The following is a 27,114-nucleotide window of genomic DNA, read 5'->3' as shown; positions in this document are numbered from 1 at the left end:
ACACCTGGGTTCTCATTCTCCTTAATCTGTTATATGTAACTCCTATCCAGGAACCAAGAGAAGATGCTTTTTAATTGCAAATAAAGATAAAAGCACATCAAGCTGTCACAAAATGGATCTGTTTCATGGGAACAGAAGGTAACATCTGGAGCATGTTCGATTAATCCAACTGTGCCTTTACTCCCAATAACCCCAGAGGTTATATTTGTAAATCAAATGTCCAACTTCACTTAAAAAATGTTACCTAATACTTAAAACACATATATAATCACTTTCATTAATGTAGGAATAATTTTGAGCCAATAAAGGAAAATAAATGTAAACCAAGTTTATTTTGCTTTTTTAAGTAGTGTTCTTAAAGCACTACAGCTTGGTAAACAATGTAAATTAGTATAAGTCATCTCAAAAGCCAGAGTTTTGTTTTGTTTGTTTTTTAATGAGTTGTTAAAAAGATGCAGCCTATTCTAACAGGATAAATATTTTTAACCATTTCACTTCGAGTTAATGAAGGCTCACAAATGAGCAACACTCCTCATTGAGGAAAACAAAAAGCTGTTGTCGACAAGCGACAGCACACACACACAAACAAAAAGAACTGTGTAAAAATAACTAACTGTGTTCCCATATTTTTTGAAGTCGCTTTACAATGGGATGATATGCACATGATCTTGCTGCAAACTTGCCATACAGACTCGTAATACATGTAGTCTAGACAAACGATTCAGTCCAAGAGGTGCTAACTTTAGACAATGCAGCACTAGAATCCTCTTAACGCAATTTGTTTTACTCATTACCTTTTCTTCTAGACTGAAATACAGGCCAGAAAGAAAATGCTCCCTAATTAAAAATTGGTATTGTTTACAGGAAAATTGTGTAATTTTGCATTAGAATTTACAAGTATATGTTCAAATTGAATTTGCCTCCTCCCCCCGTCCCAGCCACAAAATGGGCATGAAGTAAAATTTTAAAAAATGCCTTAATTTTAAACTTCATGCAAACTAAATAAAGATGACCAAAACAAAAGCTTAAACAATGGAAGGATATTTCACAGAAAATTTCTTATACAAAAAACACATAAGAAAAGGGGCCACTAGGTGACATTTTAATTTACAAATTGGCATCATTTTGGTCGACAAATATCCAGATGCTGTTTTCTTCTGCTAACAAGAGTTGCGGGGGGTGGGGGGGGAACCCAACAACAATAACAAAAAAACCCAGCATGACTTCCGATTTTAATCACACATTTCTTCTGGAATTTCATGTGGATTAAGGATGCCAGGGACAGACATTTGAAGTTTATGTTTCTCTTCCTGAGCCTGTCGAAGGGCTGTTTCTCTCTCTTCCAAAAACAGATCAGATGTATCTTCACCTGCAAACTCCTGTGAAAACAAGATAGTTGAAGTGTTAACATAATGAATTCCAATTTTGGAAAATGACCTGTTTGGGGGGGGGAGACAACAAACAACAACAAACAAAACCCCATGTAAAAAAGGATAGACAAGCACCTCCCTGTTTTGTTTACACGATAAAAATCTAGCCTTCAATTGGTGGTTTTAAATTATATTGTGTGTGCGTGCACGCACACGCGTGTGTATGTATTTAAAGATTATAGGTATTAGAGAGAGCAAGTACGTGCTGGCACGCACACGGAGGAGCAGAGGGAGAGGAACAAGCGGACTCTGTGCTGAGCGCAGAGCGTGACACCACATGGGGCTTGATCCCAGGACCCGGAGATCATGACCTGATCAAGGGTCAGATACTTAACTGACTGAGCCACCCAGGTATCCCTAACTTATAGTATACTGATACAATTCTGTATAGCTGAATTAAAACCAAAGGTCTTAGTTGAGGATAAAAAAGGTTATTAAAAGAGGCACAGTCTGATGTCATATATATATATGTAATATGCTTCACAAGCCAGGAGATTTAAAAAGCTGTTTCTCCTATGATTAATGATAAAGTTTAGCTACATTGTGATTGACTTTATAGCTGTTTCAGGTAATTTTCATTCTCCACCTTACAACTTAGCTAATATATTTACAATTGAAAAAACCTTATTTGTATCTTGGAGAAAAAATTTGATTATTGCATGTGACCAATTCTTATTTAAGTCAGGTTAAGACAATCCATCAATCACTTATAGATGTTATGTTACTTTTAGATTTTTTTTTTTAAACATTTTATTTGTCAGAAAGAGAGCGAGCGAACACAAGCAGGGGGAGGAGCAGGTTCCCTGCCGAGCAAGGAGCCAGATTCGGGACTTGATCCCAGCCAGATTCGGGACTCTGGGATCATGACCTGAGCGGAAGGCAGACGCTTAACCAACTGAGCCACCCAGCCGTCCCTACTTTTAAATTTCTTTTTTTTTTTTTTTTTTTTAAAGATTTTATTTATTTGACAGAGAGAGACACAGTGAGAGATGGAATATAAGCAGGAGGGGTGGGAGAGGGAGAAGCAGGCCTCCCGCCGAGCAGGGAGCCCGATGTGGGACTCGATCCCAGGACTCTGAGATCATGACCTGAGCCGAAGGCAGACGCTTAACGACTGAGCCACCCAGGCGCCCCTTTTAAATTTCTTTAAAAGAAAATAATACAAGATGAATCCCTCTTCCCCTAAATTTAAATGAAGCATTGTGTAACAGTAGTAACGGGTTGATTATCTGCGAATTTGTCTTAATTCCCTAAAATGGATTCCTTACTAACAAAATGGGTATGAAACCCCCAAAGGGTCTACCAGTGTTTCTTTCCCCATATTTCACAATTTAAAAAAAAATCAGCTGTAGGATGTAATCACAATATTCCAAGACATTTATATCATCTAAAATGAATTATATTAATAACAAGTTTCCAAAAACATTTCAAATCCATCCTGTTCTCAACTACAATTAAGTTTTTCACTCTGAATCAGTCTAGGACTAGTAAGCCTGAATATCATTCATTTTGCTTTACCAAAAAAGTGGTTTAATTCTACAATGCAACAACTAAATCATATCTAGTTTTACTATTTCTCCAAATACAAACAAAACACATACCTTTATTTGGACTAGGAAATCCCTAAGATGCTCCTTGAAAGCAGGAATATCCTGATTTAAGCTGAAAAGCCCTGTCACAAAGAGCTTTACTTGAGCACTGTAAATCAAAACACAACAATTAAATAATCACTATCTTTTTTAACTGAAAAATGTATGCGTATTAAAAAGCATATTTACTCTTGAAGATGAGGGAATGCAGATTTAAGGAGATTTGCCACATATTCCTGAATGAACATTTGGTTGTTAACTGGATTTCCAGGATTTAACGGTGTACTTATTTTTCCTTCTTCAACCAAATTAAACATATATGCAAGTATTGACGCATGCATTGTCAAACCTGTTGATAAAAAGAACATTATTACCTCCAACAGGTAATAACAACTGGAACACTTAACATTCTCATGGCTATAAATTCTTACCAGCAGTATGTGAGGTGTCTGTCACAACAGAAAAGATATGCTGAAGGATATCACAAAAATAAGTTTGATAGAAACTCTGAGCTGCAGCTTCTTCTTGTGCAACATTTTGTAAGAGTGTAAAAAGTATCTGTAAGCCTAAAATGTACAGAACACCAACAAAGTTATTACAGACTGGTAACATTCATATAGAATTTCCACTATTCAACTATTCTGATTCAAAGGCCATTTCTTACCCCCCTTTCCGCTAATGACTAACAATTATTTGACTAAGTTATCTTGAGTAATGGGAGTTCAAATACCATCAATGCCTGCTTAATTACAGACTACAAGTAATAATTATTACCAACTTTCCACTATTTCTGAAGGTTCTGTCGATTCTCTCCAAATGAACTCTAAAAACAGCATTACAAGTACATACCTGCTACACAAACCGAATTCTATGTAAAAACAAATAAAAATCTGTCTTGCTAAAAATGTTGTGTTTTATCCTTATTTTGACCCTCACTGGCACTGAGGAAAAGCAGACAGGGAAAAGGACACAGTGGTGAGGATGTGGAGAAGTGATGTTTTACGCCCATCTCCCTCTAACTCAATCCTGCCTGTGGACTCAACTATGGAACAGAGGACTCAACTGCTTTTAGAATTTACTTAGGCCTACATAGGCAAGTGATGTACTCCAACAAAACCCTGATAACAAGTGTTATCTACCTGACTATACCTACAGATCTATCTCTAAGAGCCTGTGGATTGGTAGGGCAAATGAATAAAAGGACATGTGTATTTACCTGTATCTGCAACGTTCCTCATAGTATGTTTGAAAGCCCAAATAATGGAATCCAAAACAAGTTTAAATTGTGCAGGTGGTATAGCCAGGAATGCTGGGAAACAATGAGAATTGACAGCCTGAAGTAGTAAGAAAAAGTTCGTTCTGTGTTCAGGATATTCTTCAAAGTCCTAAAAACAAATGGTGAGAACAAAGTAATATTTCAATGCCTTAATTATGTTAAATAAAAGAGAAAAAGTAAACCCTAATTTAGTATAAAGATTTGGAGTTGTTAGTGGGCCCCATAAGGTGTATGGCCTCATGACTGGAAACCTGAAGACAACATAATTTGCCTCCCATGGAAAATGAAATTACCATTTATTACACAATTACTAAAATGAAAGAACAGAAGATCACATTATAAAGAGAATTCATCAAAACCCACGCAAAGAACATCACATTTTCTAGTTACTCAGACTATTACTACCATGTTACGACGGTGACTTCAAGATCATTAATACAGACCCGAAAATTTTTTAGCTACTGAGTAACGTGTACACTTTTATCTACATTTTCCCTTCTTGGTTAATATATTTTCCCATTTCTTTTAAGCACATTGTATATATATACTTTTTAAGATTTTAAGTTATTTCTACACCCAATGTGGGGCTCAAGCTTACAACCCTGAGATCAAGAGTCACATGCTCCACTAACTGAGCCAGCCAGGTGCCCCGTATAATACTTTTGTAACTTAAAATGCACCATTTAAAGAAATTAGTATCACAAAATTTTTTTTTTTTTAAGATTTTGTTTAACTATTTGGCAGGGGGAGAGAGCACAAGCAGTGGAGTGGCCACCCAGGGAATCCAGTATCACTAAATTCTTAATGTTTAAAATGCAGCAACTTTTCACTAAATGTTAGCTGCTATTTGAATGTTACAATCTATCAAATTTACTGTTTTGTTGTAGAGATCTTTTTATCTTTTTAAAAGATTTATTTGCTTGAGGAGGGGACAGTGCATGCGAGGGCAGGGCAGAGGGAGAGAATCTTCAAGCAGACTCCCCACTGAGCTCAAAGCCTGGACTTGGGGCTTTATCTCACAACCTGGAGATCAAGACTACCAAGAGTCAGAAGCTCAATTGACTGAGCTACCCAGGCGCCCCAAGATTTTATACGTTTTTTAAAAAATAAAAAATAGGTTTAGTGTCTGGCTCAGTTTAGGTTCCTGGGATTGAGCCCAAGTTGGGCTCTCTGCTCAGCAAGGAGTCTGGTTCTCCCTCGACCTCTGCCCCTCCCCCCACTCGAGCTTGTGCACTCTCTCTAAAATAAAATCTTTAAAAAAAGGTAAGTGGGCGCCTAGGTGGCTCAGTCGTTAAGCGTCTGCCTTCGGCTCAGGTCATGATCCCGGGGTCCCGGGATCGAGTGCCACATCGGGCTCCCTGCTCGGCGGGAAGCCTGCTTCTCCCTCTCCTACTCCCCCTGCTTGTGTTCCTGCTCTCGCTATCTATCAAATAAATAAAATCTTTAAAAAAATAAAAAAAATAAAAAATAAATAAAAAAGGTAAGTATTTCTCTGATCTAAAAGTTCAAATATTTAAACTCCAGAGCTTAAAACTGTTAATCTCACAGCTATATTTACGCTTTACTTAAAGGATATATACTGCAGAATTTTCCATAATTGAAATGTAAACCACATACCTTATTTATCATATTCAATGTGCATTCAAAAACAGCATCAAATATTTGAGGTATTTCAGCTGTTATATGTCCTCCTAACTTGTTGACAATAATAGCCATAGTACTAAGCACTTCTGGTTCTCTAGCAGCTGGGACATTTCTCTGATAATCAATGAGAACTGCATCCAATAGAGGAGGAACAAAATTTTCAGCTACCTATTAAAAAAAAAAAAAAAGAACGCTTTGAAGTTTTATTCTATACACTTGCTAACCATTATCAACAGCTAGATCAGTGTTGTATTGAGATTTAGGTTGCGTATCTATTAAAACTTTTTACCAAAGGAAACCAAGAAATCATAATAGGCTGGGAAGAGCCACAGACATACTCAGAATTCAAACTGTAATTACTAAGGTAACTGAGGCCCAAAATCAAGTGACCAGCTCCAAGTTACTACGGTAGGACCAGGATTCTAGGGTTACTGTATGTGGGATCACTTACCTAAAGGAATGAAAAGTCCTAACCAATACTGTATCAATTCTGTCAATGAATAGTATCTATAATAAAAACCAAGCAGCTCATATCTAATACAAAGTAGACACCTATTCAATTATTATTTTTTTAAATGCAGTGAATGCTACCTGGTAAGTACTTTAACAAAAATAAAATGGAATTGGAATTGTTCCAGAAAGACTGAGTTTCCATGAGTCTCAATAAACAGGGTCATATTAAGGTGTAACTTATATGCTTTTAATAGGTTCGTTATTAAGACATGGACAATAATTACAAATAATGTTTCTTATAACTGAAGTTAACAGTGTTAGTAGTGTCCTACTATACAAAATAGGCCTAGTAAAATTTTAAGGATAAGCACAACATTATTTTTCAGATAACTCACTTGTTCTGTTAGACCAGAACTGTTTCTCATTTTACTCTTAACAGTGCAGTAATTGTTTCCCCACAAACTGGATCATAAGTGTATTTTTGAGGTATTTTTTAATTCACTGCCCCAACCCTCAATACAAATCTTGGTTGTAAAATGATACCCTCTCCTTGTTATTATTATCACTGATACTCCTAAAATTTGCCCAAGCTCTTGTAAATTATGAACTTCACAATTCCTTTAATTCATCTTATCTTCTCCTTTTGAATTTTAAATATAGTTCTGATCTCATAATACATGTGTTCAAAACCTTTCAATATTTGGTATGTTGAAAATTCCACAATTGTTTTCTGAACAATTTCCCTGAAAAGTATCTCATCTGTAGGAACAATACTGAAATCTCAAAATTATCAAACAGCACACTTGTCAACCACTATTTGCATAAGCAAAGATTAACATGACAGGATTCTCTGTAATATTCCAAGGATCAAGAGAATGAAATGGTAGAATAAATTAAAAATACAAACTTTAAAAAAATACTAACACACATTTTCCCAAGTTGAGGCACATATGGAGACTGGTTTAGTTTCTGAAAATCATTTTCCTTTCTGGAAATGATTTCAAACTAAAAGAAGAGTAAAACAGACTTTTAAAACTTCCACCGGGAAAGCCCTTACCTTCACTGCAGAGGCAAACTAATGACATCTTCGTAAATTGCTCTGAAGACTCATGAAGAAACACAAAAAATTTCACTGGAATATATCTATTATCCATAGGGGGAAAACATGACTCAAGCTACCTTGTTACGTATCACTACTGTCCCCCACTAACAGTAATTTCTTAGGAAGATGGTGTATATGATAATATTTTAAAGTATTCAAGGACTCTAAAAAAAAGGACACTGCAAAATAATGCCAAACATATCCATCCACTGAAATTACCTTTAAATGAGCTATATGCATATTATCAGAAAATACAGCATCAACTTAAAAAGCGTAACATTTCACATACCATCTGTGGATCATTGGACCGGCTCACCCAACCAGATATTAACTTTAAAGTTTCCCTTTTTACTGTTCGCATACTTCTAATCAATGGTTGCTTTGTAACCATCTCACCTAAAAAATACAATCCAGTGAAATCCAACTTGACAACTAAAATTCTACATTGGTAGTTACATATACTTCAGATCTAACAGTTCTCATTTACCACTCAAAAACATAAAGACAAGGGCACACAGATGAATGTACTGGGAAAATAAACTAAGACTAATTTTACAAGGGAAAAGTGTATGCAACTCATTAAAAATAATTGTCTAGGGTCATTTGGGACACTGGGAGGGTTAACTTAAATCTGTGAGAAATGAATGCTTTACACTAAGACTGTGAACGTAGAACTGACTTGCTATTCACCATTCCACAAAACTTCAGAATCGCTTACCATTAGCTTGGATAGCTGCTGAAATATTTTCACTGAGGCACTTGTATACATTAAGCATATCTAAATAAATTCTCCCAAGCTGAATTACAAAGGGATGTCCGACAGCTTTGCAGGCTCTAACATTTGTTTTCAATATACTACCGAGCTGCTTAACTGTTTCAGGATCTTTAAGTATATCCACATTCTGTGAAGGACAAGTAACAAATTTCATTTATCACATGAAAATTACCTTTGTAATTACTAAAGCAAAAAACACTACCCACACCTTACTCCAAACCACCATCACATTTATAATCCAAAATAGAAAAAAAAGAAATCTTTATTACCTACAGGTACAACTAAGAGTAGAGTAACAGTCCCAATATACCAGCAAAACAGAATAAAATTACAGTATAATTTCTGCTACTTTTGTAAACAACATTGTTGTCTTGAATTCCATTAGAACTTTGAGAAAAAGTAGTAAAACTTACTTTGGTTGCCTGCTGGATTATGCTATCCCAAACCTGATTAGGGAGTAGCATATATTTTTCTATCAAATGTTCTTGTACTGTTTGGTCTGTTTGTGCACCAATCATGTACCCCACAGCTTCATAAAATGTATGTACCTATGTAAAAAGGCAGACATTCTACTTTTATGCACTGTAAGGAAAACTACACACAAGCAATTCACGTATGTATTAGAACTTATTTTGTGAGTCTGAGAAGTAACTTACATTAGGGAAGAAAATAGCCTGACAAACTTCTGCGTAAATTTTTGCCCCACTATGAGAATTTAACCACTCCAGCAGAGAGGTGGGTGGGTGGGTGGGGTAAAATAGGTGATGGGGATTAAGAAGTGCACTGGGTGATGTATGGAACTATTGAATCACTGTATTATAAACCCAAAACTAATTTAACACTGTATGTTAACTATACTGGAATTAAAAAAAAAAAAATTAGCCACAGAGACACGTGTACTGAGTCCAATGGTGGCACTCTTTCTATTGCCATTCATGAATTCTGGGTAAAATAGTAGTCACGGGGCACCTGGGTGGCTCAGTTAAGCATGATTCTTGGTTTCGGCTTGGGTCCTGGTCTCACGGTGCTGAGATCGAGCCCTCCCACGCCCCATGTGGATTCTGTCAAATAAATAAACCTTAAAAAAAAAGTAATCACGTTTTTTTTTTGGGGGGGGGAATTTTTTTTTTTTTTTAAAGATTTTATTTATTTATTTGACAGAGACACAGTGAGAGGGGGAACACAGCAGGGGGAGTGCGAGAAGGAGAAGCAGGCTTCCCGCGGAGTAGGGAGCCCGATTCGGGACTCATCCCAGCACCTGGGATCATGACCTGAGCCGAAGGCAGACGCTTAACAACTGAGTCACCAAGGTGCCCCAGGGGGATCTTAAGCAGGCTCCACACCCAGTGTAGAGCTCAATTTCATGACCCAGAGAGCATGACCTGGGAAAAAATCAAGAGTTGGACACTCAACTGACTGAGCCACTCAGGAGCCCCAGTACTATTTACTTTCTTAAAAAAAATATGCTCAGTGCTCTACATACCTGTTGAGGCTGAAGATCACAAATTATAGTGTTGATATTGTTCAAAATTTCATCAATAAATGGCATTACTTCTCCAACCTGAACCTGAACAAAATGCCTGCGGCATTTCTGAGCTATTTTAATGAAAGTATCACAAGCCATGTCTTGGACTCCATCATGGGTCTCTAACAAAACAAAAAGAATTTTCAAAAAAATTTTTAAGAAAAATTTTGGTTTTTGTTCAATAAATATAAGTAGCTAAATAATATATATTAAAGAGGATTTACCATGCATGAATTCAAACAACTTGTTAACTACAGTCTTCAAAAACTTCCAGTGAGCTCTTAAAAACCTTGGATATTGACCTACTATGTACATGATATTTGATGCAATAATAGCTTTATTATCTTTGCCTCTTTTCTGTTCACATAATCCTAATAGATCCTGTAAAATGAGAGCAATTTCAGTCATTTATAACAATACAATATAGTTACCTAACAGTACCAGTTCATATGTATCACTTGCATACCTTTATAACAGTAACAAGAAAGCGTTTTTCATCCTCTTCATGCATTGCTCCACTAATGGAGCCTATTGCCCAACACAATGTATTCAAATTTTTCCATGACCACTCTGTACCATTCACTTGATTGTGAAGCTTCTCAGTCATTATTCTTTCTGTATCTACATAATCCAGATGAGTAAGATAAACTACAAAGGAAGGGAAAAGGTTCCAAAAGTTCAAATACAAAACTCTACAATCAAAAATCTTTAGTAAGTAACAGCACATTAATAAAGGTGGTTATTAACAGATTCAGAAAAGTATAACATATTTCTTTAAAAAGTATTTCCATCCCAGAAGAGAGTTACAAAGATAAAATTGACAGCATTTATTGACTCACCTAATGTTTCTCTCATATTCTTATACAAATTAATGGAATCTGTATCCTTCATGAATTCTCTTACAACTTCTCCCTGATCATTTTCTACAACCAATACTTCCTCTGGTTTAGCCATACGACTAACCATCAATAAACGGACCTACTCAACAATAAACAAGAAAAATCTATTACATTTTTGAAATCAGCCACATCAAATGTAGGAAAAAAAATTAAGATCAAGTACTTGACACTTAAGACCAACATACCTCCATAATTGTTCCCACAATATAAAAGAATATAAACATTTTAAAAATGTAATTCAAGGGGTGCCTGGGTGGCTCAGTCTGTTAAGCGTCTGCCTTCAGCTCAGGTCTTAATCCTAGGGTCCTGGGATCAGTGAGCCTGCATCAGGCTCCCTGCTCAGCAGGGAGTCTCTCCCCCTCTTCCTCTGCCCCTCCCCACCACTTGTGCTCACTTTCTGTAATAAATAAATAAGATCTTAAAAAAAGGTAATCCTACAACAATTGTTTTCAAATGTTCTTTATCATGAATAATCATAACTTTTCTGTGTCTCATGCAGAGACTGATTCAGTAGATTGGTAGGTGATCTCTTAATCTGCATTTCTAACAAACTCACTGGTAGTGCTGATGCAGTCTACTTCCACAGACACACTTTTGAGAACCACAGTTCTTTTTTTTTTTTTTTTTAAGATTTTTATTATTTGTTAGAGAAAGGTGTGCACGCACAAGCAGGGGGAGTGGCAGGCAGGGGGAGAAGCAGACTCCCCTGCTGAGCAAGGAACCCGAAATAGGACTGATGTGGGACTTGATCCCAGGACCCTAGGATCATGACCTGAGCCGAAGGCAAACACTTAACCGACTGAGCCACCCAGGTGTCCTCCTGAGAACCATCGTTCTTAAACCAATCCTTTTCAATCTTCTAGCTTTGAACATAAATGGAGAGGTTGCTGGATTCTCTTTTTGTAGCTCTTTTATTTGGTAGATTATAAAAGCCAAAATAAAATAAAAATAAAACCCACTACTTGCATTTAGTCTTCAAAATCACAGCAAGGAACGGACAGAGCACTCAACCACCCACTTTATTATTACCTTGGATAACACGGGCAAATACAGCTGTCTCCTGGGAGGAACATCAAAATGTTGACTTCCAGAGAGCAATGGAGAAGCAGATGTAGAGAATGGGCTCTCTCTATAGAGTTCAGCTGCCAAATGATTCCAGTACTCAAGACAAATCTTAAAGATTTCCGTTTCCTCCACTTCTGATACCAACAACATATAATGAAGGGCCTACAAAGAAGACGAACAGTATTAAAATAATCCTTAGACATTAGCATCCTACCACAAATTGCCTTCCACTTGTTACGTTAATAGGATAAAAATTCATGTTTCATTTTACACAATTCTGAGGTTTGATTATTCATCTAATAGACTAAAAATTCTCAAGGAGCAAATTGTGCTTTCTTCAGAAATCTCCTAGAACATTTAAAAACTTTATGTAGTTGTTGGCCAGGATGTATGTTAGTTAAGTTCCCTAAAAAGGAATGGACATTAAAGGACATTTCATACCAATACTCAAAAGGTGTGAACAATCCAAATGTCCATCAACTCATGATTTGGCATACAAAATATGTAACCATACAATGGACCATTATTTAGCTGTAAGAAGAGATGAAATAATGGTACATGCTACAACATGAAAAAACCTTGAAAACATGCTAAGTGAAAGACGCTAATTACAAAAGACCATATACTAGGAGTCCATTTATATGAAAGGTTCAGAATAGATAAAATCCATAGAGAGCAAATTAGTGGTTGGCTAGAGCCTGGGGGAGAGCAGAATGAGGGACTATTTTAATGGGTACGTTATTCTTTGTAGGTGAATAAAAATACTTTAGAATAGATGACAGTTGACAATACTGTGCATGTCACTGAAATTGTACACTTTAAAATAGACAGTTTTATGTTATATGCATTATACCTTAGTTTTTAAATAACATCTTTAGATTTTTCATCTCAGAAATGTCTGAAGACCCTTGAATTTAATTCTGATTATTAATTATTGATCTGGCATTATGCAGAACACATAATCAAATTCGGCTTGTAATTCAGAATGAACATATTTTTATGCACTGACAATAGATAAGAAGATGTCAAAGGTACGTTTTATTTTTTTAAAAAAGATTTTATTTATCTCAGAGACAGAGTGCGCATGTGCACGAGCGCAAGCCTGAATGGAGGGGAGGAGCAGAGGGAGAAGCAGATTCCCCGCTGAGTGGGGAACCCGATGGACACTAAGATCATGACATGAGCCTACCAAAAAGGCAGACGCTTAACGGATTGAGCCAGCCAGGCGCCCCAAAGGTACAGACGTTTAAATAAAAGACATTTTGGAACAAAGGCATTTTTTAAAAAAAGCTTTCATTATATAAAAGAATTTCAGAAGCCAAAGGGTCCACAAAGCCTACCTCCATAAGTGTTTCCCTGAGATTTAACCTTTTCTCTATAAGTTGACCATGTTCCTTTAGAAAGGTGCAGAGAAACAAACTGAGATTTTGAATAAAGTTCTGTTCATCATCTTTTCCATTTGAGTATGCAAGTCGAATATTGGTATTTAAAGGAAGCATCTACAAATTTAAATATGGACCATTAGTCTGCATTCTAAAACCAACAAAAGGTATTACCTTTATTTTTTAAAAAGATTTTATTTATTTATTTGCCAGAGAAGAGACACAGCGAGAGAGGGAACACAAGCAGGGGGAGTGGGAAAGGGAGAAGCATGCTTCCCGCTGAGCAGGGAGCCCGATGCAGGGCTCGATCCCAGGACCCCGGGATCATGACCCGAGCCGAAGGCAGAGCTTAACGATTGAGCCACCCAGGTGCCCCAAGGTATTACCTTTAAATACTAAGATTTCATCACTTTGTTACTAATATTATAAACCACAGACTTAAACAGATTATTCTTCACTAGAAATCCTTCATCTATTATAGTATTTTGGTATTCTAGCTTTTGATTTTTTAAAATGTTACAAATAATAAGATTTCTACAAATTTTCTCAATTTTTCCCTGTATCAGACTTTTCCTTTCTTAGTATTATTAAAAACAAAAATACTCAAGTAATTCATTGGAACACAAACACATACTGTAATGCAGTATTATGGTTAACATTCTCAGTAATTTCCTATGTACCTAAATCAAGGTTATAAATGGATAATCTACATTTCAGAGGCAAAGTAAGAAGCAGAGCTAGTATCAAAACCCCAGGTTTCCAAGCTTCTAAATTCTATGTAAATAAATTACTACGATATTCCCAGAAACTTTATTTCAAAGAATTTTCAAAATGTTCACTAAAATTTCTACCTGATCTGATTTTATGTAATAAATATACAATCACATTTTAGCTGATCTGTTATAATTAGTTGTAACAAAACAGTTCAACTCCAACCCAACTTTTTTTTTCTAAGACACTAAAATTGTTTAGTCAGTTAAGAGTGTTGTATTACCTGTTTTAGCTGCATCATTGTCAATGTAAATAGCGTTACAAATTGTTCCTCATATTGGCTTACACTCACACCAGCAATCTCAGTGAGGCACTTCAGAGAGACATTTCGAAACATTGGAACATTCAGGAACTATTATAAAATTTTTTAAAAAAGGAAGCATAAAATTAAATGGCATGTAATACTTTACTTAACAATTAAGAAAAATAAAGGTTTTAACAATAGGGAACGTAAGAGGGAAAACACCAGATAAATGGATGGTATTTTGTTCTGCACACAGATTTTGAGGAAATTTCATTCTCCACCCAATAGACAGTAAATGCTTTAGGAGCAAACTGTGCTTCTTCTGATGTGTCTTCAGACATCTAAACAAAGTCTCTTGGTAACTTTCCCAGGAACCATTATATGACTTTTAAGAACATCATGTGTTATGTGTAGTCTAATAAAGACCCAAGATTTATAACTGCTTAGGATTTTAGGAGGTGGGCAATACGTTAACAAATGTATGGTAAAACTGGCTCTTTCATTTTCTATTGTTGAGAAGGTATAAAAACGGCATACCATTTGTGGACGGCAATTTGGTTAAGCATCAAAAACCTTAAAAAAATGGATATGCCCACTGGCCCGATACTTATTCTACGTATATAAAAGTTGTATTATTTAAATAATAATGTTTCCTTTGCAGTACCACTGACAATAGCAAACAGTTTTATAAACTGTCTACCAATAAAGTATCTCCAATATTGTAAATTCACGTATTAGAATAGAGTATTACCTCATCAAGCCCTGAATTACAAAATCTCAAATGTTGTTATAATAAGGTCTCAATTAAGCATACAAATTTATTCCTTCTATCTACCAAGAAAGCATCTGAAAAGATAATACAACCAATTGGTACTGGTGAACTCTGGATGAACAATTATTAAGACTTCATATAAGTATTTTATGCTACTGCTTTAGGAAAAAGGGGGGGGGGGCAGGAAAAGAACTGAGACCTTCCACTTTATAAAAACATTCCTAAAATCAAATCCCTTAACAGTTGTTCACATGGAATTCCTGAGATTTTTGACACCATTTCAAAGAATTATTAGCTGAAACTAAAGAAAAGTTCTTCTGAGTAGTTAATCGTCTTAGAAACAACACTGGTCATACCTACAAATGCATAATGCTTTTTCTATAGCTAAGAGCATTACAAATTAATAATATATGCAACTATCCAGTGATAAAAACTGAGATGTATTCACTATACCTTATAAATTAATGTGCTGATTAACTTGGTCTCAAAAATATATCCCAGTGGAATCCAATTAAGAAATCTGAGCAATGTTTCCAAAGTTGCATGTACAAGTGGAGCATTTTGGGAATTTTCCTGTTAACAAAAACACATCTGTAAATAATCCTCTTCCTATAATTGTTACTTAAAAAAAAAAATGAAATCAAAAGCACTTACCATCACAAACTGACACAGCTGAAAAATTTGGGAGAATTCATTGCACATGCTAAAAAACAAAGTGATCAGTTTAGAACATACACAGAAATACCGTAATTATTTACATACTAACAAAATTACAAAAAATTTCACCAATTTCAGTCATTAAAAACTTGAGTCACTTCTATTTAAACACAAATATCCGTAACTTCATCAAAAGCTACAAAGTTGCTAAAGCTATCTGTAGTATCACTCTTTCAAAGCTTACCCATAAAAAATGTTATAAAGAGCATATAATTTCACTTTCAGGTTTCTGTCATCCTTACTAATTTGAAATAATTTAATCCATCTTTTTAAAAAAGATTTTATTTTTTTTTAGTAATCTCCACCCACAAAGTGGGGCTTGAACTCATGACCCCAAGATTAAGAGTCACATGCTCTATCGACTGAGCCAGCCAGGTGGCTTCCATCAATTTTATTTCAACTATCTTTTAAATCAAGATAGTTGAAATAAAACTCTTCAAACTAAAGAGAGTAAGAGAAGCAGCATTTTATATATATGTCCCAAATCCTACAATGTGCTTATACCCGGAAACGGAGGCAAAACTGTAAATTCTGAAGTTAGTCTGAATATATAAAGGTGAAATACTGCTGTGCCCTAATGATTAGAACAAATTTTATTACTAAGGGAAAGAAAATAAAGTGGTATGTTTCCAAGACACAGGCCTGGTAACAATTCAGTTGACATTTGGATCCAAGTCACTTCCTTCACTTATATTTAAGTAGTCACCATATAAAAACAGATCCCAAAGGTTTCTGGGAACTCCTGACCTATATTCCTTTTGCATGAGATGTGTAAAGTTATTTTGCTGTGACAATGAATTATGACATCCTATCTTTATCACCACGCATATTTTTCAAGCCTCCAGATTTAGAATATTAGGTCCACTCTAGGACTATTTAAATTTCTACTAAAAAACAAAAGTAATTTAACATATTAATGATCACAGTTTCACAATAAATTATAATCAACCTCCAAATTTCTTTAAATCTTCTCAGAAATAACTTAAAAATTCTAAAGCAAAATATAATTACTTGCCTGTCTTTTAAATGCTTAGCTTTCACTTGAGTTATCTGTCCACTAGAGAAATCAAATACTTCTTCACTCAAGAGTTTAAGAATCACCATATTATTCTGACAGAGACTTTCACTGGTCCTACTTGCTCCAACAATGTCACTGATAAAAGTTGGCCAGTGTTTTGGCCATTCTTGTTTTAGTATCTAAAATAAGATAAGAAATGTTAATTTCACTTCTCAATGGCAAAACAAACTTAGTTGCGTGATACTAAAAGCAGAAGCAAATATACCCACTTTTCATTTTCTCCCCCTTGATTAAGAGAGTAAATGTGCCATCCTCTATAGAATAAATTAGGCGAAGTATAACACAGATGAAGTATTTGGCCTCAAATGCCCAGGACTCCTCTCAGTTATCCCAGCTGATAGATCTAGTCTGGTTCTTTCTTCTGTTTTTTCATTAGAGATTTTAAGTAATCTCCACACCTAATGTGGGTCTTGAGCTCTCACCCCGGAGATCAAGAGTCTCATGATCCACTAACTGAGCCTTGGTCTAGGCTGTTCTAATGTGCATGCGTATCAACATTAGCCAGATACAGATGTTTAAATTATCCTAAGGAAGCTCAAAGATAAAACTCTAAGCAATAAAAAGGTGATGGGCAGGGAGAGGCATTTTCTTTGGGTGGAATCTGAGCCCTGAAATATAGTAGCATTTGTTCATATAAATTTGGAAGAGAGACAGCATTACAGTTGGGGATGGAATCATCTTTCAAGTCTGTACTATAGTATTTGTATACATTTATATATATTATATATTTGTATATATATTTTGTATACTAGGTTTTCCTAACCAGATTATTCCCTAATTGTACCTGTTAATAAGAGGTAACTAATTTCTTTGTACTCCTCCCTCATCCCAAAGATAGGCTAACAACAAATGTCTTCAGTATAAAAGCCAGTGTAACTTAGTGAAAACCCAAATGTTCTCATAACTTATTAAATAGAAAAATCTACTTTTTTCTCACATACTAATTAATGTTCCCAAGACAATTTTTGTCATGAAAAATATGTAAATATAAAAATTTTGAAGCTGAGACTATTTAGCAAGTTTGAAAAACAGACTAAGTATAGAGATAAATGTAAGGAATGCTGAATTCAAAGGAATGATTTATGAATTAAAATGTAGATGACGTGGAAAGGAAATACGCAGTCAACAGGCAACTGAGAAAATTGTAACATGTCTGATCCATATTGGAGCCATAGAAAATTTACAATTTCAAATGTTAAATAGTAGCTTAACTATTATAGTTATTGTAAAAATTATTACTGCAAGATGTTAGTCTAGTTATTTGATAAAGTAGGTCTGAATATTTTATTCTAGTAATCAGCCTAATTGAAGCATTTAATTCTTTTAAGGAAAAAACTAATCAAATAAAAGCTTACCTGAACAAGAATCATATTTAATTTCCCAATATACACCTTTTCCTTCTAAGAAAAGAAAAAAGTTTAGATTAAAACAAAGTCTAAAACAGGTATAAGAATATAAGCAAAGAAATCCATCTGAGAATTATTACAGATCTACTGTAAATGATTATGTCTGTGATGTAAGTAGATTTAAGTTGAAGATTCAGTGTTTAAATGATTTTACATTCTCACACTTTAAATGGTCTTACCTCAACACAAGTTGGGTCAGATGACGTCTTGATAATGAGGCCAACAACGTATTTTTTAATTCCTATTAAAAAAAATTATTCAACACTTTCAGAGCATGCCAATAAATCTTCAGTAAGAAAAAAAACGGGGGAGGTGAAGGTGAAAGTAAAGTCTGGTAATAAACCCCAATCCCATCGGCGGCAACACTGGCATTTTTTGAATGATGCCAATCATTTTTGTGTACTACTCCTTTAAACTTTAATTTTTGTTAACTTTACAAAATACAGACTTACAAATTACCTTCTAAGATATTTTCTAATGCTATACTAGTTAAGTACACCAACATCTAATTTTTTAAATAAAAAATACAAGGGACTATGTTGTTCATTTAACTAAATACACACATAAACTTATTTTTATGGGTTAAAACTACAAAACCCCTGAAGATGTAATTTTGTAATAAGCATTATAAATAAGAAGTTTATGTAAAATATCTCTAAATCAAGATCAGATATTGTTATCCTTTTCCAATTTAATTATAACATTAAATTAATCCTGGAAACAGGATTTTAACTTGTCCCCCACTACAATATAGAATAACAGTTAAGGAGAAAGTTTGGTTTCTAATGTTATTTACTTAAAGATATCTTAATAGTACAACCTATTCTTAACTTATTTAATGTGGGGATTGGGGGGCCTCAGGCACGTACCATAAGGAGAGGAAAAGAGAGAATTTTTTTTTTTTAAAGATTTTATTTGGGGCACCTGGGTGGCTTAGTCGGTTAAGCATCTGCCTTTGGCTCAGACCACGATCCCGGGTCCTGGGATCAAGTTCCGCATCAGGCTCCTTGCTCAGCGGGGAGCCTGCTTCTCCCTCTGCCTCTGCCTCTCCCCCTGCTTGTACTCTCTCTGTTAAATAAATAAAATCTTAAAAAAAAAAAAGATTTTATTTATTTGTCAGAGGGAGACTGAGCACAAGCAGAGGGAGTGGCAGGCAGAGGGAGAAGCAGGCTCCCCACAGAGCAAGGAGCAATGTGGGGACCCTGGGATCATGACCTGAGCTGAAGGCAGACGCTTAACCAACTGATCTGCCCAGGCGTCCTGAAGAAAAGAGAATCTTAAGCAAGCTCCATGCCCCGAGTCAGGCTCCAGGCTCAGAGCAGAAGTCTGCGTAAGATTCTCTATCCCTCTTCCTCTGTCCCCTCCACTCAAGTGTGAGTGCACGGGTGCTCTTTCTCTCTCTCATAAATGAGTCAATCTTTTACAGTAAGAGCTGGATGCTTAACCAACAGAGCCACCCAGGCACCCTGGTCCCCTTAAGTTTTAAAGTTATATGGTACACCTACATTAACATACCCAATGGGTTTGAGAAGTAGGATCCCTAAATAAACAAATTATTATTCCCTACTATATAAAGACTACTCTCATATTTCTTTAATTTAGCTTTGCTACCAAATGATCTACGAAGATCTTCTTTCAGACCTCTGGAAATATAGTTAAGACTTTCTGGAACTATGTCCTCCAAGCCTTATCTAACCAATCTGGAACTCTGGACTCAAGCTTTCATGGAGAAGGGATTTACCCATAATAATAAGCAGGAAATATAGCCAACATGAAGGCAATAAAATACAGATTTGACTGTAAAACTACCTTAATAATCTTCATGAGCTGAAATATTAAATTTATTCCCATTCATTTGCATTTCAAGCAAAACTGCCCATTTCCTTTCATATTCCAAATAACTAAACACTTAAAAACACTAATTATGAAAATAATTTCCTTAGTGTGGAAAAACTTTATTAGCACAATAAAGTCACATAATGAGGGTTATTCATCAACTGAAAATGTAATGTCAAGTGGTATCAATATTCACAGTTAAAGCGACACTAAAAACTGCTAGGTGCCAAAAATTTAACTGTTACATACCACCTAATGTAAACTATGTCATTTATATTTTGAAAAGTTAGTTCTACTAGGCAAAGTCCACAATACTAAATATTGCAGACAAGATCCACCAATGAACGCTAACAACAATGGGCAAAACTTTCAGAAGAAATTAGACACCAGTGTAGTCTCAAATTACCTTCCCAAGACATCTGAGGGAAAAAAACCTATGTTAATAAAAAATACTTAAATGTACTGACATTATGTGCCCTATGTCTTGGTGGACTGAAGACACCACATCACTGTGGTATCTTGCCAAAACCCATGGAACCTCAACCTTATCATGAGAAAGCAGACAAACCTAAACTGAAATATACTCTACAAAATAACTGACCAGAACTCATCAAAAGTATCAAAGACCTATTAAGTAGGGATTAAGAACTGTCATAGATTAGGAGACTAAAAGGACACAACTAACTAAACTGTAAAACAGAAAAGGATATTAGAAAACTTTTGAAATCTGAATTAATAATGCCCATAGTTAACAGTACTAACCAATGTTCATTTTATGGTTTTGATAATTTTATTATGGTTGTTTAAGTTGTTAATACTAGAATAAGGTAAAAGGTGTTAGGTACATTCTATATCTTTCAGGGAACATTTTTACAGTCTATAAAATTATTTTAAAATAATAAAAGAGCCTCTGGACACAAAATCAGGTCTAGTTTAAGGCAGTAAAAAAGGGGAAACAATTAGGAGAATCAAATTTATTTTTAAAAGAGTGCTTCTGTACACCTAAAATTAATGACAACTATGCATCAATATTTAAAAACAAGCTAAATTATACCAATTATTTAGGGCAACCCACAAAATAATCCCACATGTCCTCAATATCCAGAAGATTTAACCAAAACATAATTCTATGGCTAGCCCTTCCATTCTTTACACATAAATTACTATCACTAAGGCCTCTTTAAAAAACTGAGGAAACGGCAGTTCGAAACAAATATAAAGAGTAACAGGCATCCCTCTGAAACCTCTTAACACAGGAAACACAGAGCCTAAAAACAGAAACAAAAATACTGCCTTCTCAGATTAAATGAATGACAATACCATACAATGAGAGATTTAATAGTTTTCTTCTTAATTTGTAATTAAGGAATGAGGACAATGTCTAAAACTACTATTGCTGCTTCTAGTTGGAATATATATATCTGGAGGCTTTTTTCAGCCTCAGAGAATAGGAAAATAGGATCAAACAGATCCTTCAACTCTTCTGTTACCAATTAAATCAATTAAGTATCTTCTCCCTCTTTTTCAGAGGCTTCTGAAGTTCACCTGTAGATGGAGCAAAGGGTAAAAGATGAAAACAAGAAAAAAAGTGAAATAATTAAAAAAAAAAAAAAAAGGAAATTTCCCACAGACAATACAATCTTAATTTAATGTCACTCTACAATGATCATACTTCAATCCCTTCAGAACATTGGAACAACACCTTTTCTTTATTTGACAGAGAGAAAGTACAAACAGGGCGAGTGGCAGGGAAAGGGAGAAACAGGCTCCCTGCTCAGCAGGGAGGTCTGATGCGGGGCTGATCCCAGGATTCTGGGATCATGACCTGAGCTGAAGGCAGATGCCTAACCAACTGAGCTGCCCATGCACCCCAAAGAACAACACTTTTCTGATCAAGTACTGCTGCACATAAAAGTGTCTGTCTAGAATCTCCTACTGCTAGGTACAAAGGTTATTTCATTAAGTACTATTAACTTCTTTCCCAAATCCATTCCAAGTGAGCCACTCAGGCACCCCAGTTATCTTTTATCTATAGCCCCTCATCCTATTCTTCTCAATTTGAACAAAAACTCACCGCAAAAGTTTAAATTAAACTTCAAATTACTGAAAGGTGCTATTTAAAAAAGAGACCAGCATGGGGCACACGGGTGGCTCAGTAGGTTGAGTGTCTGACTCTTGATTTCAGCTCAGGTCATGAGGCCATGGGATGGAGCCCTGACTAGGGTCCCCGCTCAGCAGGGAGTAGGCTTATCCCTCCTCTCCCTCTGCCCCAGCTCGTGTGCACGCGCCCGGGGACGCTCTCAAATAAATAAATAAAATAAATAAATAACAAAACAAAAAACCAAAAACTCCCAATAAAACCCCCAGCCACATACAATTTCATTAAAACAAGATATACTAGTATTTAAAAAAAAAAAAGTCTAACTAGTCAGGGGAAGGCAGATTATGACATGTAAATTTTCCAAATCACAGAGTTTATGCATTTACCTTTTATAGTCCAACTATTTTCTCACGCTCAAGAAAAGTATCTTTGACCTTTGACAGTCCCACTTAAAAAGAGCAATGTCAAATAGTCCCACCATACACTTAAGAAGTGGATAGTATCAACCTCAGCTAGCTGAAAAGGTGAGTTTAAAATAAGCCCCCAAATAAATAAACAAAACCCCATCCTGTCTTAGAAGTTACACATCATCTTTCAAGTTACACATGGCAATATTAATAATCTTATCCCCTAGGAACATTTTTTAAAAAGTGGTCCTTAGGGCGCGCCTGGGTGGCTCAGTCGTTAAGTGTCTGCCTTTGGCTCAGGTCATGATCCCAGGGCCCTGGGATCAAGCCCCACATCGGGCTCCCTGCTCGGCGGGAAGCCTGCTTCTCCCTCTCTCACTACCCCCTGCTTGTGTTCCCTCTGTCGCTGTGTCTCTGTCAAATAAATAAAATAAAATCTTTAAAAAAAAAAAGGTGGTTCTTAATGACAAGGGTAAAAGAAATGCATTACCAAACCTGATTTTCATAGAGGATTCACTGAAACCCTTTACAAATGGTACTCCCCCCTCCCTTTTTAAGTAGGCTCTATGCCGAGCATGGAACCCAATGCGGGGCTTGAACTCACCACTTTGAGATCAAGACTTGAGCTGAGATCAAGACTCTTAACCGACTGAGCCACCAGGCAACCCTCACTAAAACACATTAAAATATGACAACTTATACTGACTACAACTTACTGATGGTGCCATATTCCCATGAAAGCAAAAGCCCTACATTTTTTAAAAAACATTTTATTAGGGGCACCTGGATGGCTCAGTCGGTTAAGCGTCTGCCTTCAGCTCAGGTCATGATCCCAGGGTGCTGGGATTGAGCCCCGCATCAGGCTCCCTGCTCTGTGGGAAGCCTGCTTCTCACTTGCTCTCTGCCTGCCGGTCCCCCTGCTTGTGCTCTCCCCCTCTTTCTCTGGCAAATAAATAAAATCTTAAAAAATAAATTAATCAAAAAAGTTTTTAAATAGTAAGATTTTATTAAATAAAATTTTATTAATTTATTTTAGAGAGAGAACGGGAGGAAGAGCAGAGGGACAGGGACAAACAGACTCCATGCTGAGCACGGAGCCCAACACCGCACATGGGACTCAATCCCATGACCCTGAGATCATCACTGGAGCTGAAATCAAGAGTTGGACACTTAACCACCTGAGTCACCCAGGTGCCCCCAAAGCCCTACTTTTCAAAATTTAAATCATAAAGTTGTACCTTACCATCCTATATTATCAGTGATAGATTGCCATGAAGTAACTTCAATACGTGATTCTACCTACTAAAAAATAATTGCATTCCTAAACAAATTACAAAATATGTTGAATTAAAAAGTTACACATCCTGATTTCCTTTCACAGTGGCTGATTTTCATGTATTAGAGAAAATGAATAGTCTTAACACACTATTATGAAAGTAAAACTACAGACAAAACAAAGTTCACCCCAGTTCCAAGTATTGTGCAATACTTACAAGTATCCAATTCAACTTCATTATTTTTGAAAGTTTATTTTTTAGTAATCTCTACACCCAATATGGGGCTCCAACTCACAACCCGAGATCAAGAGTCACATGCTCTTCCAACTGAGCCAGCCAGGTGTCCCTATTTGTTATTTTTTTATAGTAAACTCTACCCACAACATGGGCCTCAAACTCACAACCCTCAGATCAAGGGTCATATGCTCTACTGACTGAGCCATCCAGGGGTCCCTCCAATTCAACTTTAAATACTTGTTTACTCTCAAAAAAAAATAAATAAATAAATAAATAAATAAATACTTGTTTACTCTCTAACATCTCATAATGCGATTCTGATACATTCCTCCATCAAAGCCATTTTAATTTTAAGTAAGGTTCTGTTCCCCTGCCAAATGTGTATTACAAGTATCTGTCCATTTAAACCACCAACACAACACTGATCAAACAGAAAGACAGACACTAAAATATACCTATCTATCCTCTTTACACCTTCTGGTCCAGATGACTCTAGAGTATGGTTCCTACCTACTCAATGAAATACTTGAGAGAACAGCAAAATGAGAGACAAACAGCTTAATTCAATTCAAAAGCATGAATTCTTAACCTAGGGCTCACAACAAAATAAGCTAGAACTGCACTGTAATTTATTATCTACGTGTTTAGTAATTTTAAGAGAAATGAGCTGTAAGATCACTCATTTTTTAAAGATTTTATTTAAGAGAGAGAGAGAGAGAGCACGCGTGCACAAGCAGGGAGGAGGGATAGAGGGAGAAGCAGACTCCCCGCTGAGGAGGGAGCCTGACACAGAGCTTGATCCTAGGACCCTGGGACCATGACCTGAGAAGGCAGATGCTTAACTGACTGAGCCACCCAGTCGCCCCCATCGATTACTCTTGAAACGGTTATGGCCTCAGATACTACACAACTATAAAGTATAAAAAATATAGACATAAGGTATAAAAGTATAAAAAATACATAGGAATTATTAAGTTTATAGCATCATTATCCACCTACAGATAAATCAGTCAACAAAATGTGGTATACAATGGAATATCCAGCCATTTACAAAAACGAAATTCAGATACTATTGAAGACTGCAATATGGATGAACCTTGGAAACATAAGCTAAGTGATATTAACCAGACAAAAAAAAACAAATACTGCTAAGAATGCACCTGCATGGGGTGCCTGGGTGGCTCAGTGGGGAGTTTGCTTCTCCCCACTCATGCTCTCTCTCTCAAATAAACAAAATCTTAAAAAAAAAAAAAAAAAAAAGATTGCACCTACATGAGTTACTTAGAATAGGCAAATTCATAGAGACAGAAAGTGTGTAACAGTGGTTAACAGAGACTGGGGAGTCAGTATAATGGGAGAGTTAATGTTTAATAGGTACAATTTCAATTTGGGATGATGAAAAAATCTTGGAGATAGTGATAATGGTCGTACAATATTGTGAATGGACTTATTTGACACTCAACCATACACTTAAAATGGTAAGTATCATTACGTATATTTCATCACAAAACAACCTTTACTTTATTAAAGATTCCATAATTACAGCTGACCCTTGAACAACACAGGTCCACTTATTTGTGGGTTTTGGTCTTTTTTTTATAAACACAGTACAGTACTATAAATGTTATTTCCTTATGATTTTCTGAACATTTTCTCTCGTCTAGCTTACTTTAGTGTAAGAATAAGAATATAGTATAAAACACGTATAACATACAAAAATATATGTTCATTGACTATTATTGGTGAAGCTTCCAGTCATCAGCAGGCTATTAATGATTAAATTTAGGGGGAGTCGAAAGCTTTACATGGATTTGTGATTGCCAGGGGGTCAGTTCCCCTAACCCCTCACACCTTTTTCACAGGTCAACTGTACTGCTAGTGAGAATGTGAAACGACACAACCATTTTACAAAGTAGTCTGGCAGTTAAACATACGCCTACCATATGATCCAGCCAAGACTGGGGAGGAGGAAGGGTAATAAAGAAGGCAATCACAAAGGTGAAAGTTCTTGATTATAGTTTCATGGGTATATGCTTACTTATCAAATTGTACACTTAAACAGCTTCTAGGTTCTGGCAACCATCTCTTTCCTTTTGTTCCCCCAGCCCCAAAGTTAGTAGCTGCCTCCTGTGTTTACTAACATCTACGTTACCTGAATGGCCCTCTCTTGGCCTTACCAAACCTGTCAATTTCCTTGCATTAAATCACCTTGTCTGAAAAAAAGAAAAAATACCATGCGAAATCGTTTGTGGTAAATATAAGGGACACAGAAAAGTAGGTATTAAGAACCCCAGTTAGGAAGCTACTGCAGATATTTCAAGGTGATCTGAGACTAATACATGGTTATTTGGTGAAATGAAGGTATTTTTGTGGAAAAAGACTGGCAACACGCATGCTGGGTTTATTCATACTTAGCACTTAGTGATGCACAAGGCTTTATACACATTACCTCTTTCATATCCCAATAAGGTTGGTAGGCAGTCAAGATTCAGAGAGGTAAAGTATCTTATGCAAGATCATACTAACCATGCACTGAGTAAAACCTTATGGGCAACTGATTGGTTTACCAACTTTCTGAATTAAAAGAGACATGCGTAACTCAAACTTTAACTGCCCAAGTACCTTTAAGCAACCAAACTTCCAAAATGTCCAATTATGACTTTATCACTTTGGACTAATCATAAATTCACCATTCTTCTTTTCAGTATCAGCAAGTTCTCATTTATCTCATGAAATGCAATGACCTATAAGCCATATACCTTAACACATTAAATCATCTGGTTTAAAAAACAAAACAAAATGCTACCTTTATACAGATAAATTTTTTTCCAGGGACGGTCAAAGGGGGCTTCCCCCTTCTTTATCATAATCCAAATACAGAAATTTTTAAAAAGGGAGGGGGATTACCTGGATAATGAAGACGGATGTGCAACCAAGACAGAGAATCAACATCACTGACAGTCCTGGTACACCTTTAATCACTTCAGTAACTAGCAACCAGTCCTTATTTGGAAATTATTCTATTCCACGTATTAAAATTTCCCCTTCTACATAGATCAATGGAACAAAATGGAGAGCCCGGAAATAAACCCATGCGTATTTGGTCAATTTATCTATGACAAGAAAGG

At 35.9% G+C, this 27,114-nt stretch overlaps 1 protein-coding gene across 3 annotated transcripts in view; it reads right to left on the bottom strand.

Annotated features, from left to right (window-relative positions):
• Window positions 1-313: 313 nt before the first annotated feature.
• The window catches only part of XPO1 (exportin 1), a 45,778-nt gene continuing 18,977 nt past the window's right edge, over window positions 314-27,114 (bottom strand). For all 3 annotated transcript variants that reach the window (XM_036083709.2, XM_036083771.2, XM_036083833.2), the window contains 21 exons: window positions 18,308-18,369; window positions 18,078-18,122; window positions 16,660-16,841; window positions 15,582-15,630; window positions 15,381-15,500; window positions 14,135-14,263; window positions 13,099-13,257; window positions 11,723-11,920; window positions 10,634-10,772; window positions 10,261-10,442; window positions 10,019-10,175; window positions 9,753-9,916; window positions 8,683-8,817; window positions 8,213-8,396; window positions 7,784-7,890; window positions 5,913-6,107; window positions 4,236-4,404; window positions 3,451-3,585; window positions 3,209-3,368; window positions 3,032-3,128; window positions 314-1,379 (listed from right to left, as the gene is read on the bottom strand). In XM_036083709.2, the coding sequence (XP_035939602.2) occupies window positions 1,233-1,379; window positions 3,032-3,128; window positions 3,209-3,368; window positions 3,451-3,585; window positions 4,236-4,404; window positions 5,913-6,107; window positions 7,784-7,890; window positions 8,213-8,396; window positions 8,683-8,817; window positions 9,753-9,916; window positions 10,019-10,175; window positions 10,261-10,442; window positions 10,634-10,772; window positions 11,723-11,920; window positions 13,099-13,257; window positions 14,135-14,263; window positions 15,381-15,500; window positions 15,582-15,630; window positions 16,660-16,841; window positions 18,078-18,122; window positions 18,308-18,369 (2,915 nt within the window). In that variant the 3' untranslated portion in view covers window positions 314-1,232. The remainder of the gene's footprint in view (window positions 1,380-3,031; window positions 3,129-3,208; window positions 3,369-3,450; window positions 3,586-4,235; window positions 4,405-5,912; window positions 6,108-7,783; window positions 7,891-8,212; window positions 8,397-8,682; window positions 8,818-9,752; window positions 9,917-10,018; window positions 10,176-10,260; window positions 10,443-10,633; window positions 10,773-11,722; window positions 11,921-13,098; window positions 13,258-14,134; window positions 14,264-15,380; window positions 15,501-15,581; window positions 15,631-16,659; window positions 16,842-18,077; window positions 18,123-18,307; window positions 18,370-27,114) is intronic.

The sequence above is a fragment of the Halichoerus grypus genome, chromosome 10 (assembly GCF_964656455.1).
Source record: "Halichoerus grypus chromosome 10, mHalGry1.hap1.1, whole genome shotgun sequence".
Classification (NCBI taxonomy): domain Eukaryota; kingdom Metazoa; phylum Chordata; class Mammalia; order Carnivora; family Phocidae; genus Halichoerus; species Halichoerus grypus.
The sequence above is the reverse complement of the archived record's forward strand: the minus strand, read 5'-3'. Positions and strand labels throughout refer to the sequence as shown.